This window comes from Suricata suricatta, chromosome 9 (genome assembly GCF_006229205.1).
Source record: "Suricata suricatta isolate VVHF042 chromosome 9, meerkat_22Aug2017_6uvM2_HiC, whole genome shotgun sequence".
NCBI lineage: Eukaryota > Metazoa > Chordata > Mammalia > Carnivora > Herpestidae > Suricata > Suricata suricatta.
This window is the reverse complement of record NC_043708.1, coordinates 139,407,789-139,421,463: the sequence shown is the minus strand read 5'-3', so window position 1 is coordinate 139,421,463 and position 13,675 is coordinate 139,407,789. Positions and strand designations below refer to the sequence as shown.

The 13,675-nt window shown below is 62.0% G+C and overlaps 1 protein-coding gene across 1 annotated transcript in view; it reads right to left on the bottom strand.

Annotated features, from left to right (window-relative positions):
- The window catches only part of CTSH (cathepsin H), a 12,483-nt gene extending 1,802 nt beyond the window's left edge, over positions 1–10,681 (bottom strand). The window contains exons 1-10 of the mRNA XM_029951423.1: positions 10,541–10,681; positions 6,988–7,019; positions 6,404–6,509; positions 5,543–5,613; positions 4,862–4,966; positions 3,555–3,641; positions 3,116–3,171; positions 2,498–2,579; positions 1,510–1,578; positions 558–664 (exon numbers count right to left, since the gene is read on the bottom strand). Of these exons, the coding sequence (XP_029807283.1) occupies positions 558–664; positions 1,510–1,578; positions 2,498–2,579; positions 3,116–3,171; positions 3,555–3,641; positions 4,862–4,966; positions 5,543–5,613; positions 6,404–6,509; positions 6,988–7,019; positions 10,541–10,631 (806 nt within the window). The 5' untranslated portion in view covers positions 10,632–10,681. The remainder of the gene's footprint in view (positions 1–557; positions 665–1,509; positions 1,579–2,497; positions 2,580–3,115; positions 3,172–3,554; positions 3,642–4,861; positions 4,967–5,542; positions 5,614–6,403; positions 6,510–6,987; positions 7,020–10,540) is intronic.
- Between the last annotated feature and the right edge of the window lie 2,994 nt (positions 10,682–13,675).

Below are 13,675 nucleotides of genomic sequence, written 5' to 3'. Positions count from 1 at the left end.
ACGGGGGGGCACGGGGTTGAACGGGGGGGCGCAGGGTCTGAATGGGGGGCATACGGGGTCTGAATGGGGTACGTGGGGTTGAACGGGGGGGCGCGGGGTCTGAATGGGGGGCATATGGGGTCTGAATGGGGTACATGGGGTTGAACGGGGGGGTGCGGGGTCTGAATGGGGGGGCCCAGGGCCAAATGGGGGGCGTGGGGTTGAATGGGGGGCACAGGGCCTGAATGGGGGGGCGTGGGGTTGAACAGGGGTCCCGGGGTTTGAATGGAGACTGCGCAGCAGATGAGCTGAGAGAGAGAAGGGGCCAGATCACCGGGGTCCCCCAGCCCAGGGTCCCGAGAACGGCTGCTTTCTCCTCCCTTTCACAGCTTCCCCCCTGAATGTGGGTTTTCTCGGCCGCAGGCAGCTCTCCCGCTGACGGAGAGCAAGCGCTGTCCCTGTGCGCCCGGGTCTGCCCTTCCCTCCCCTCCCCTCCCACCTGGACCTGCAGGGCCCACGTGGGGCATGTGGAACGCCGCAGAGCGACGGTCTGGCTGGAAGTCGGGGCCCCCGCTCACCTGGAGTAGACGCCCTTTCTGTACATCATGAAGTCGCCAGTGACCTCGAAGGCGAAGCTCACGGGATTGTACAGGGCCACGATCTCCAGCATCGCCTCCTCGTCATTCTGTGGACACACGGTCTCTGTCACCACTTGGCCCCCTTTCAAAATGTGCCCCTTTGTCCCAGGGTAGGGATGGAGGCTCGGGGAAGTGTGGGTCCACGTGCAAGGGAGAGAAGGCTGTGCTGGGACCAAGGAGCCATGGAGCAGATGGTGGGGTTTTGCCTGAATGGCCAGGTTCCTCTCGGTTTTCCATTGGGCTAGTGGGTCTCCCTGTGACCTCCCTCCCCTTGGCTGGGTGGTCTGCTGGCCCTCTCTCCTGGGGAAACCCTTGGGGTGGGGGCCACGGTGCAGGTGGCCTGGCTGTGCGGTCACTTCAGTCCCCTGACAGTCCCCCCCGCAACTCCCCCCCCCCTGCCCATGGGACCCCTGCCCTCACAAAGCCAGCAAAAGCGACCACCTCTCCCCCTGCCTGCGTCTTGGAGTGAGCAGCCGCACGCCCTTCATATTCTGGGGCTGTTTGTCACGGCAGCATAACCCGGCTTATCCTGACTGATGCACATTCATACTCGGCGAATCTGCAATCTGTTTCTCACACACACGCTGATGCCATCACACACTCACACCCTTCTGCTGGAGGACAGGATCGCTGCCTGCATCTCACAGGGAGGACACGGAGCGGAGGCTGGGGCCCTGCACAGACCTAGGTCGGAGCCCAGGTGCCCCATGCTAGTCCCGTGCCCTGTCCCTCCCACCCTCTGCCGCCGCAGTGATCGGGCAGGACAATAACCAAAACCTTCTAGTCGCAGCGCGAGGGGAGGAGAGGCTGCCCGCTGTGCCCCGGCCAGCAGTGGGGGCCAGCCCGCTCGTGAGAACACAGCCCCCGCCACAGAGAAGGATGCGGTACTCACCAGTGTGATGTTGGCTACGTCCTTCACGAAGGCAATGGCTTTGCTGGGCTGGAATTTGCACTCTCCGTCCTGTTCAGGCAAACAGCAAGGAACGTGAGCCTGGCCCGGGCCGGGGCTTCAGGCCTCCCCGGCCCCTCTGGTGTCGTCTACGGAGCCAAAGCCCCGTGGGCCAGGCGGCTGATGGGTCATTTAAGGGCGTCAGAGGCATCCTTGCTGCAGGGAGTCACAGGGGCGGGCCAGGCTGGCACTGGCCTCGGCACAGGTGGGCTCCCAGGCCCCTGGTGGAGCCTGGGGGACCCGGCGAGGGAGGGGGGTGAGCGTGAGCCTGCCTGGCTGGGGAAGGGAGGGATGTCTGAGCGGATGGACTGAAGGAGGTGTGCGGCCTCCAATGGCTGAAGGTGGACACGAGTGAGGGTCGGGGGTGGGGACTGTCCCCAGACAGCCCACCAGTGGCTGGCAGGTTTTGAAGGGGTTGGTGCTGCTCCTCAGTGAGGGGACATGCAGGCAGAAGACAGGTCTGGGGTAGGACAGGGCTGTGGACGGGCCGGGGGAAGGACCTGGCTGCCAGCTGAGTGGCCCTTGGCATTTTCAGCGGGCCTGGGGCAAATGGGGTGCAGGTGCCAGAGAGTGTGGTGGGCAGGAGGCTGACTGCACAGGTGCTGATGGTTGGCAGGAGCAGGGAGGATGACGCCTGGGGACCCAGGGGAGCAGGAGTGGTGGGTGGGCAGGTGCTGCCAGACAGGCTAAGGGGCCCAGGTTTGCTGAGGGCCGTGGGCTCGGGCAAGCTGGGGGGAGGGGTGAAGGCATGACGCTGGCGAGTTCTGGCCGGAGGGCGGTGCTGGAGCTCTAGGGGGAGGGGCAGGGGCCGGAGGTGCACCCCCACCGTGCGCCCAGGATTACCTGGCCCTTGCAGGGGTGCGCCCCGGTCGCGCGCGGGGGATTACCTGGCCCTTGCAGGGGTGCGCCCCGGTCGCGCGCCGGGGATTACCTGGCCCTTGTAGGGGTAGGTGTCTTCGCCCATGATGCCCTTGTTGTACCGGATGTACTCGAACGCCTGGCTGGGGAGGCCCCTGTGAGGAGCACACGGCAGGTGTCCGTCTGGACTGCAGAGGGGCCCCCTGGGCTGGGAGGGGCTCGCAGGCCGCCCCAGCTCCGGGCCCCAGAGTGTGTGTCAGGGGCACAGAGAGCCCTCGGCGTCTCGGGGACCCCGGCGCAGGCCCTCTGCCGGAAGAGCGAGCAGTCCCACCGAAGGGTCGAGGGCCCCGCCCACCGCTGTGCCCCCTGGGCCGGCACGCGCAGGCGCTTTGCAAACTGCCCAGCCCCTCACGTCAACCCTGCGTGGCCCATGCTGTTGTTTCTTGGGGCTCAAAAAGCTGAACAACCTCCCAGGGACCATTCTGCTACAGCCACGGAAAGAGGGCGGAGTTTGGAACCGGCCAGGCGTGGGCTCGGACCTCAGCTCTGCCGACTTCCGGCTGAGGGACCTCGGGCCTAGAAGGTGACCGTCCCCTCCGTGACCCCAGGACGATTCTGCTCCCACCGCCGACCCGACGGAAGCAATGGTGGGAAAGGAAAGGGGCTCCAGGCCCCCTGGTCAGGGACGTACCCTTGGCAGCCGTGATTGTTGAAGCCCTGGGCACAGTCCACCAGCTGCTGTTCTGCCTGCGAGGGGAGGGGGCAGATGCGGTGAGCGGGGGCGGGGGCACCTGCCCGCACACCCGCCTGGCCCCATCAGCACTGTCGAGGCCAGGTACCAGCCCCCAGGGCAGCTGGTATTGGGGGGGCTCAGTGGCAGCCTGGCAGCAGGGCTGGTGGGCGAGGGCGGGTGCTGCCGGGTGAGGCGTGTGTGCCCGTGGAGGCAGGCCTCGCTGGAGACCCTGCCCCACCCTCCCTCAGGGCCCCACCCTCCCGAAAGGACAGGCCGCTCTACCCCCTTGCCCTTGGGGTCATAGGCTCAGCGGTGGCACACGCAGGTCCCCCCACCCCCCACCAGGCATCGGGGCCAAGCCACAACCTCTGCAGGTGACCTCGGGCAGACTGCTTACCAAGGACAATAGCTTCCCACTTTTGATGGCGATGGCGGACTCCAGGGCCCCCGTGGTGGAGAAGGTCCAGCAGCTGCCGCAGCCGCCCTGGAGGGGTGGGGGTGGGGGGCTGTCAGTCACAGGGACCCCAGGATACAGGCTCCTGTGCTCTCTGGCCCTCGCAGGGTCCCTCCTGTTCCAGGGGCGGTGCGGCCGCTGGCCTCCAGCGCCTCCCACTCCCCACTGACAAGGCCTCACCGCCCTGTTAGGGCCGAAGCCCCCAGGTGTTTGGATTTCCTTCTTCTGAATCTTCTGCTGGCCCCTCTGCTCCCCACGGTTTTGTTTTGTTTCCAGGACCTTCTCTGTCACCTCTCCACCTCCTACCTCACTCTACCCACTGACCTCCATTGGGGCCCGGACGGGCGGCGCCACGCGGGCCCGTGGTCCCAGCTGTGCGCACCCCAGCTCCCTGGCCCGGTGACGGCGGTCACCTCCGTCCCGGTGACTGTGAAACGGGCCGACGCGCCGGCCTTGCGGGGCTGAGAGAGGCGCAGACCGTCTTGCGGCTCAGACCTCGAGTCCCGCCTCCCTGACTGGCTGTCCCCCTCGCACGGCCCCCCCGCAGGGTTCCTCCCCCGGCCTTGCCGTCCAGCGGGGGCCTCCCCGCCCGCCTCTGCCTCCCAAACCCTTCCCTCGGCTCGGGGCGCCCGGTCCGGCCAAGGAGAAATGTTTCCCAGCCAGAGTTTCAACACAAGGCCAGTGTTTCTCGGGGGGACCTTCCCCTCGCGCTCTCCGGAGGTGAGGGGGCGGTGTCGTTCTGGAGAAGGCCACCGCACTGAGACTTCCGAGGGAGGGACATCGTGGGCGGGGGGGCAGTGGGGGGCAGCGGCAGGCCACCGCAGGAGAGTGCGCCCAGCGGGCGGGCTCCCCTCCGAGCGCTGACCACCTGCGGCCACCCGGTGGGAGGCAGCCGGCCAGGGGAGGCTGGACCGGCCTCGCGGGGCGGAGGCGGGTGGGAAGAAATGCCACGCAGGTGGCAGGAACAGGGTCCCAGGGTCCCCTCTCTGAAGCGCACAGAGAGTGTGACGTCGGGGGACCATGTAGGAGACCTGAGCCGTGGGGAGCCCCAGGCGTGGGCGGCCCGGCCCAGCTTCAGTCCAACGAGGAGGGACTCTGTCCCTCCAGAGCAGCTCCCAGAATCGCCTGCCTGCCTCGGGGGACGGGGAGCAGACGCAGACCTGGGGACACCTGCCGCCCTCTGGGGTCCTCCCGGAACACTCTCTGTGAACGTGGCAATTTGAGGGGAAGGACGGGGCTGCGCCACACACCTGATTTTTCACCGGGGAGACAAACTTGCCCTTCTTGCGCCAGTCCACGAACGGGGGGTAGGGGCCGGTACCCCGGAGGTAGTTCCCCCTGGTGGCCGAGCAGTTCTGCAACAACCAAACACCGTTTCGTCAGCGGGGCAAGAAGCCTTTTCAGCAGAAAACAATCACCAAGAGAGAAAGACCCATCCCGATGTCCCTAGCTCCCTAGCGACCGGTCCAAATGCTAACAGACACCCGCCCTTGAGGGAGAGGGGAGTGGGGGCAGGGGCCCGGGGGAGGGGGACCAGGGGAGGGGAGTGGGGCTCAGGGGAGGGGACCAGGGGAGGGGGCCGGGAGCCAGCTTCAGCAAATAAAGGTGCGGCGCATGCAGGTAAATTTGAACCTCACACAAACGATGAATAACTCTGGAGCCCAAGTCTGGCCCGCGCACGTTTAGGACAGATTTACACTAACAAGTGACGTGCTGTCTGCCCGAAGCTAGTGTTAACTGTACACCTGTATCTTCTGGGGCTAAGTCTGGGGCACACGAGGCCGCGAGGCCACGGGCGTGGATGGAGGAACTGCTCCGAGCCACCTCTGATCCCCAAGAACCCCACCCGGCGTGGGGGAGGGGGGCTCTGGCGGGAGGCGGGGCAGAGGTCTGGGTGGAAACAGTGACGTTTGTCCCCCACGAACACCCACCTGAGGCTCCGACCAGAGATACTTGTGTTTTATTTCAGCGAAGCTCATGTCTGAAAATTGGTTCAGTGCCACTGAAAAAGAGAAGGAAAAACAAAAAACCCAAAGGAAGAGGGGCTCAACAAGTCACTGATAAACAGAGAAGGACAGAGACCCATGTCAGTCTGTGTCCTATTTCTGCAGCAACCGGCCCCTCGTGTGCTCTGAACCTGATATAACGTAACAAGCCAAGGTCAGGCGTGCCTGGGCTTCCGGGCAGCCTGCATGCGTGCGGGCTGCGTGCCAGGGATGCGGTGCAGTTAGTATGCGGGGTCTGGACCCCCAGGGTTTGACGCCCTGCTGGAGAGTCCAATGGCCGTCCAGTGAAGAGCCTCCCATCTCCCCGTGACAGCCCAGGAGAGCACCAGAGACATGAATGAACTCCCCAGGGTGGCACAGCCCAGCTGCCCACACTGCTGGTCAGCCGACCCCCTGGGGTTTCTGAGGGCCCTGGACACACTGTGTGCACGTGTTTCTCGTGACACCACCCTGGAGGGAGGCGGGCGTCCCCAGAGGCTGCTCCCGAGGGCGGAGCAGCGAAGGGGGTACTGCCGGCCAGCACTGCAAGGGCAGAGCTCAGCGTCGGACGGACCCCCGCGGACAGCAGGGCCCCTGGGGCCCGGCTCCCTCCTGCGCTCCCGGGGACTCTCAGAGCACCGCAGAGCGGGCCCCGGGGTCAGCTGAGCACAGCTGTGGCGCTGGGCCCGGGACGAGGCTGCACCCGCAATCCCGGTGCGCCTGCCACCCCTCGGGCACCCCTAGCGCACGCGGGTCCGGCCATGGGACGCGCCCCAGGAGCCTGGCGGGAGGGCGGCCCTGCAGTACTTTTAAACGTGTGGTTCCCAGCGTTGTGGGCGCGGATCCTCCTCCAGTTGCCCACAAAGGTCTGCAGCCGGTGCTGGTACTCCTCTGAGCTGTAGGTCTTTCGGTGCTAGAACAAAACACATCAGCCGTCAGTCACGCCAGCGGGAGACAGCCGGTTTCCTAAGAGGAGGGACGCAGCGTGGGCGGCCACCACCGTGTGTCTGTGGCTGAGGAAGTCAGAAGTTACACAGCACCGCCCTGCCTCGGGGGACCCGCGGCCGCTGAGTCCCGGAAGACCCGAAGAGACGTGCCCAGTGCGGGTCCTCCCTGGACGCGCAGCCCCTGCCGGCTCCGGTCTCGGGCAGAAACCGACCAGAAGCCGAGCTCTGGAGTTCCGGCAGGCATCGCGATTTGAATACAAAGCACCGATGTGGATCCCTGGGGACAGCCGTCTGGAAAGAGTTTCTGTTCCCGCCAGTTCCGGCTGGAGGGACCCAGGGGCTTGGGGTTGGAAAATCCCTCCCCACGGTCTCAAATCGGGCACAGCAGGGTGTGAGGACAGGCAAGAAAGCAGAAGCGGCAGAAAGAAGAAGTTGGGCACTGACCTGCACCATCCACGACTTAAAGTGAACTTTCTCTGTAAAAAGAAAAGAAAAAAAAAAAAAGAACAAATTAGGCCCCGGTGCCTGGCAGTGACGTTGGCCTGAAGCCAAGCGTGGGCCCTCGCGAACTGATTTGCATTTCAGGAAACTAGGCTAAATTCAAAGCACCAAGAATGGTGGCGTGTGGCCCGCAGTGTGAGAAGCCTGGAACTCTCACTGCGAGGCTGCAGTGGCGGCCACGGGGCGGTGGGGACCTCGGGGCGGGCGGCGGACGGAGCCCCTGAGGTTCTACTCCGTGTGGGTGCTGGTTGCAGGTGTGTCTCTGCATTGTGGAAACTCATCGAAAAGCCCATCTGTCGGCGTGTGAGCTTTTATGTTCGTTTCAGTAAGAAGTTAGTTAACCCCACACCCCGAAGAGTCAACAGACTTCTTCCAGGGACAGGTAACAGGTATCTTGGTCTCTGCAGGGTCCTGTGACCTCCCTCACAGCCACCCAGCTCTGCCCCCGCCGGGTGAGCACCAACAGGTGTGACCACGAGTCACAAGCGCAGGCTGGCCAGCTGTTTGCGGACGGGCCCGCAGCGCCTGCACGAGTGGGGTTTTGTGTTTCTACACTTTCATATTCAAGTGGCTGTGAAGGCTGCATTTCAGCTTATTGTAACTACTGGCATTTCAAAATAAGACAGCCATCATTCTCTCCGAGCTGGCCGGGGACTCTGTGCACGGCACCGGGCGGGACACTCAGCGTTGCTCCGGGAGCCCGTGTTCACACCTGGGGCCCCACCAGCCTTTTGGGTAACAAGGACAAAAAGTAATCATTTATGTTATTTTTACTCCCCGTGACTCCCACATCTCTCCACATTATGCAAATTTATTCTGATTGGATAACCCTCATTAAACTGATTAAAATATTTCAGGGGCGCCTGGGTGGTTCAGTCGGTTGACCGTCCAACTTAGGGCTCAGGTCATGATCTCATAGTTCGTGGGTTCAAGCCCCATGTCGGGCTTTGTGCTGACAGCTCAGAGCCTGGAGCCTGCTTCGGATTCTGTGTCTCCCTCTCTCTGCCCCATTCTCTCTTCCAAAAATAAATAAGCATAAAATTTTTTAAAAATAAATAAAACAGGGGCGCCTGGGTGGCTCAGTTGGTTAAGCGTCGGCTTCAGCTCAGGTCATGATCTTGCGGTTCGTGGGTTCGAGCCCCACATCGGGCTCTGTGCTGACAGCTAGCTCAGAGCCTGGAGCCTGTCTTTGGACTCTCCGTCTCCCTCTCTCTCTGCCCCTCCCCTGCTCATGCTCTCTCTCTCTCTCTCAAAAATAAATAAAACATGAAAAAATTTAAAAAAACATTTCAAATATATTATACATTATGAAAAGTAATTGTTAAACATAAAAAACAAACTTGTATCAGAAGTGCATCCCTTCACAAGCTAAACAGGACTTTACCAACAACACGGATTTACAGATTCATGAGTGAGTATTTCCCATTTTTGAATGGGGCAGCATTCATTCTGAAAAGAAATCAAAGGACTAAGAAATCCTGCTAAATGAGCAGATCTCTAATTGCTGATTGCTTCTGGGAATGGAAGACAATTTTTAGAGCAAGTCTCTCAATCCCCGTGTTCCCAGTCACATGATGCTCTCAGACCCCCATCAGCTGATCCCTCCAAGAGGCCCTCTCGTTCAACTTCAGTTTCCCCCCGAAGAACAACGGTCTTGAGCAAGGATCTGTTACCTTGTGTCTTTGCTTGCTGCCTCCCATGTATTTATAACCACAAGGTTCAGACTTAGGACAAACGGCAGGTGCTCTCTCCCGGAAGCTCAGTTTTAGCAAAGAGGATGTTTGGAAGTAAACTGACTGGACCCTGATCTCTTATCTGTGCTCAAGTCCCTGGGAATTTCTTTGTGTTCCTCCAGGGACTGCCCTCCCTCCTCGCCCTCACCCCCCCTTGAAGATGCCTGGGTTGAAGGTCACTGCTTCTCGGCCTTCCAATTTCCCTGTGTGGGTCACACACCTGTTCAGAAACCAAGCTACGCAGCTTCCCCTGGGAAAGAAACGCCCGTTTCGCCAGTGCAACCCAGCGAAGGGGCTCGGAGCGTTCCCGGTCCTGGTTTTAGGGTCCTTCTGCAGCGGATGGCTTCAGAGGAAGACAGACCTCAACTCAGGACCTGGGTATGAGGCTGGATGGAGTTTAGGACAATGGGCTGGCCTTTGCCTCTGGGAAATTTCAAAAGCAACCAGCAGGTGTGATGAGCCCAGCCTATTGCTGGAGGTCAGTGGAGGCAAAGCCCCGGAAGGATCTGCTGGGAGCCCAGGGCGCCAACCTCGGCCAGACCCATTTCAAATCCATTGTGACTTTTGGAAGAGGTGTCTTTACAGCTGCCCCGCCTGGGGGGCTGTGCCTGGGGACAGCAAGAGCAGGGCCAGCAAACTCTGGCAAGCTGAAAAATGATTTTTTTACACTTTCAAAGGATTGAAAAACACGTACAACATTTTGTAAGACCTGAGAATTATCTGAGTTCAAATTTCAGTGTCCAGAAATAAAGGTTTATGGGAACACAGCCCCGCTCACTCACTCCCACACCGTCTGCGGTTACCTTCACTGCAGTTAGGTTGTCGCTACACACCGTGTGACCCACAGACCCTAAAATATTTGCTCTCTGGCCCTTTAGAGAAAGAGCTGGCCAGGTCCCGGCTCTAGACTCGGGATGGGTGCCTGTGCTGGCCCTCTACGCAGCCGCGCAGCCCTGGGCCGGGGGCACTGGGTTCCCCTTAGACTGGGGCTGGCCCCCTCCCACTCCCCACTCCATTTGCAAGACGGGGGTGGGGGTTTCTCGCACAAATGGGAACAGACGAACGAGGCAAGACTCAGCCCACAAGAATCAGCCCCAGCGACCTTTGCCGCGTCCCAAGGCTGCTCCTGGGCAATTCCGCGTGTGCAGGGAGGGAGGCTGGCATGGGAGAGCCCTGGGCCTGGGGAGGTGCTCGGAGCCGCCGCCGCAGCAGAAGGGTTGTGCAAGAACAGTAAGCACCTGGCCTGAAGGGCAGTCCTGGGGCCTGACCCTCCGTCAAGGCGCTTGGAGCAGCACCTCAGGTTTCAAGGGTTAGCAACCGAGGCCGCTCCGGCAGCAGCCCATTCTACAGAAAGCAACTATGGAGATTCCCCAGGAAGTTGCTAGAAAGGCTGGAAAGTCCCTGCTCGTCCCCGCAGGGGCACAGCGAAGTCCTCCACGTCCCCAGACTGGACGTGGAGGCAGCGGGGACCGCGGGCTTCTCCAGGACGCCAGGCCCTGGCGGCGTCCGGGCCAGCGGGACCTTAGGCACCCAGCCCACCGGCTCCTCTGGTCACGCAAGTCGCTCTCCCAGGCCTTCCCCTCCTCCCGACCCCCTCCTCTAATGCAGTTCACCCCTCCCGGGTCCCCACCCGCGGAGGCCCTGTCCTGGGGCGGGGAGAGGCCCTGCCCCGCTGCCCCCAGCCAGGTGCTCCCCGCCCCTAGTCCTCCGCGGGCCCAGCTGGTCCGGCCGGGCTCCTCTCGGGCGCCGCCCCCTCCCCGTACCTAAGGAGCTCGCGTAGAAGTCGGCGGCGCCGCAGGCCGGGGGTCCCAGGAGCCCCGCGCCCGCGCAGAGCAGCGACAGCAGGGCCCACATCGCGGCAGCTCCACCCGCGGACTGGCTGCGAGGGCCGGGAGTCCGGCCCAGGCGGCTCCGGGGCGGGGGCGGGGCTCCGGGGGCAGGGCAAGGCTCCGGGGGCGGGGCAAGGCTCCGGGGGCGGGGCTCCGGGACACCCTGCGCGGGACGAGGAGCCGCACCTGCCGCGTGCTCTGCCGCCCTTCCTCCTAGCGTTCAAGGAAGGACTTCGCTGGCGGGGGAGGTGGGGTGCCGCAGGGGCAGTCACAGCGTGACCTCGCCCTCTCCCCCGCCCGCCCCCACCCCCAGAGGCCCCCATCTCCCCCGCCCTCCCTCACCCCTTGAACTCCCATCAATGGTCTTCGTTAACCACGTTGGAATGAACTTGAGTCATATATAGTCTTCCTTGTTTCTGGAGATTTGCCAAATACAGAAAATGGCCCTGAAACTGCTGATAGGACTTGTTTTGTGAGGCTCCCCCTCCCGCGCCAGACACCGGCCCACAGTGAGGGCCATATTCTTCACCTTTTTCCTCGGCAGGTTGTTCACCCTCCACCCCCATTCCCATTTTATGGATGGGAAAACTGAGGCCCCAGAGTTGGTGGTCACTTTGCCAGGGAGTGTGCACTGGGAATCTGAACCCAGGTTTGATCTACTGCAGTCTGTCCTCCTGCATTTTTGCGGCCAGAGGCATTTTGGGACGCAGTCAGAGCCCATGGGCTGTTCTGTCTGAGCTCCTGCCTCCCTCCCTAGCGCTTTCTTCTCCCAAAGTTCTCAGCCCAGACTGTGCTCTGAGGCCCCAGCAGTCGAGCCCCCAGCCTCTGTCTTGGCAGCTAAAGCAGATCTTTGTCACTTTGTGACTTCGCTCCTGTCTGAGTGTCCCTGTGGGTGCGCTTTGAGGCACAGATGTCAGATAATGCCCTGCACTGAGATTTGCAGTGTAAAGTTCCCGGCCTCAGGATGGAAGTGTCCTCCGGACGGAGGTGAGGCGGCTGTCCCTTCCCACAGCATCACCTTCTGCCCATCCCAGGTGCCTCTGACCTCTGACTTCAGATTTGCCCCCTGGGCTGGGGCCCCGGTGACCCTGCCGTGTGGATCATGAGGGTCTGAGATGCAGTGAGGAAGTCAGTGGCTCGGTCAGCTGGAGACCAGTGTCGGGGTCTGGCCTTGCTGCGGATTTGCCCTGTGACCTAAGCAAGTGGTTTGCCCTGTAGAGGGGACTCGCCCCAGATTCGGGCTCAGTCTTGCGCACTGTGTCCTCTGCTGCCTGCACCCATTTCCCTGGTGGGCTTGTCTGCACGTCGGCCTCCCGCTGGGCGTCACCTCTGGGAGGGCCTCTCTGTGGGTCTGGGCCTCTGTTCCTCTGCAGAGGGGAGGTGGGCCCCCGGGGCGGTGGGCAGAGTCTGAAAGTTCTGTCCTGGCCTATTCGGTCAGACACGACCCAGGCAGTGCTGTGAAGGGACTTTGCAGATGAAATTAAGCTTTCGACCAGCTGATGTTAACGGGTTGTCCAAGGGCCCCCGTAGGATCACGTGGGCCCTTCAAAGCAAAAGAGGAAGGTGGACGAGTCAGGGAGGTGAGCCAGAAGGAGGCCAGAGGGCTTGAATCACAAGACTCTGCCCACCATCGCTGGCCTCGAGGGGCCTGGAGCCCAGGAGCGTGGGCGGCCTCCCGAAACGGAGAATGACCTCAGCTAATAAGCAGCAAGGACCTCAGCCCCACACCTGATGGGAGCGCCTGAGCCAGCCTGGGAGCAGACTCGTGTTCAGAGCCTCCAGGCAGGAAGACAGTGTGGGTGACACCTTGATTTTGGCCGTGTGAGGCTGGGAACAGAGGAGCCCACCACATCCACCTGGGCTGACCTTGAGAGCTACGAGGTAATGTTTGTGTCGGTCTAAGCCTCTGCGTGTGTGGGAATGCGTCGCCCAGCAAGAGGAAACTCAGCCCGCAGGTGAGACTTCAGGTGCACTGGTGGCGGGCACGACCTCAGGCTCCCGTGCACGTGGGGGCTGGCCTGTGTTTGCACTTCAGGGGCCTGGGGGCTAAGAGGGGAGTCATTACTTCCTATATGGATGTGGTAGGCCCAGTTCCGAGGGCTTTACATCAAGAAACTTTCTTGTGCTCGCTCTTTATCCCCGTTCTTGTGCTCACTCTTTATCCCCGTTCTGCAGATGAAATGACTGAGGCTCAAGCAGCTCACCTCAGGCCCCGCAGAGAAGTGATGGAGCTGGGCCGGAGCCACCTGCCCACGGAACCCACAATTCTGCTCCTCGAAAGTAGGAATCGGCTGGCCGGGAGCCGGTGAATGGCAGTGAGCCCCAGGCCCGCCCTCCTGCCCACCTCACCATCAGCAGGGGTCGGGCACCAACCAACCACAGCTCCCCCACCTCTGGCCTGCCCCACCTCTGGCCGCCGCTCCCCCGCCGCGGCACTCACCGGAGCCCACCGCTCAGCAGACGGCCCAGCGCTCACCGCACTCAGGTGTGCACCCGCCCTGGCCTCGTGCGGCAGGGGAACGGCACAGACAGTGTAATGTGATACCGTAGCTGCCACCCGACGTGGATTTGGTTATTTCATGCCCATAAAGCCCCGGGAGGCTTGTTGGAGCATCCATGTACCCACTTTCCAGAAAAGGAAACTGAGAAGTGTGGGAGGCCTGCTGGCAAACGAGGGGGCATCCATGGCCACATGCATAGTGGGCAGATAGGGTGCTGGTACGGGGTCGGCGGGTGGCTGTAGAGGTGCATGTATGGTGGAGTGGATAGAAGGGGCGATGACTGGCTGGACGGAAGGAAGGAGGGAGGGAGGGGGTGGAAGTATGGAAGGACGTGTGGATGACTGAACGCATGGATGGGTGGATGGATGGGTGGATGGGAGGGAGGAGATGGGTGGATGGGTGGATGGATGGATGGATGGATGGATGGGTGGACGGATGGATGGATGGGTGGACAAGAGGGAGGAGATGGGCGGATGGATGGATGGATGGATGGGTGGTTGGATGGATGGATGGGAGGGAGGAGATGGGTGGATGGATGGATGGATGGATGGGTGGTTGGATGGATGAA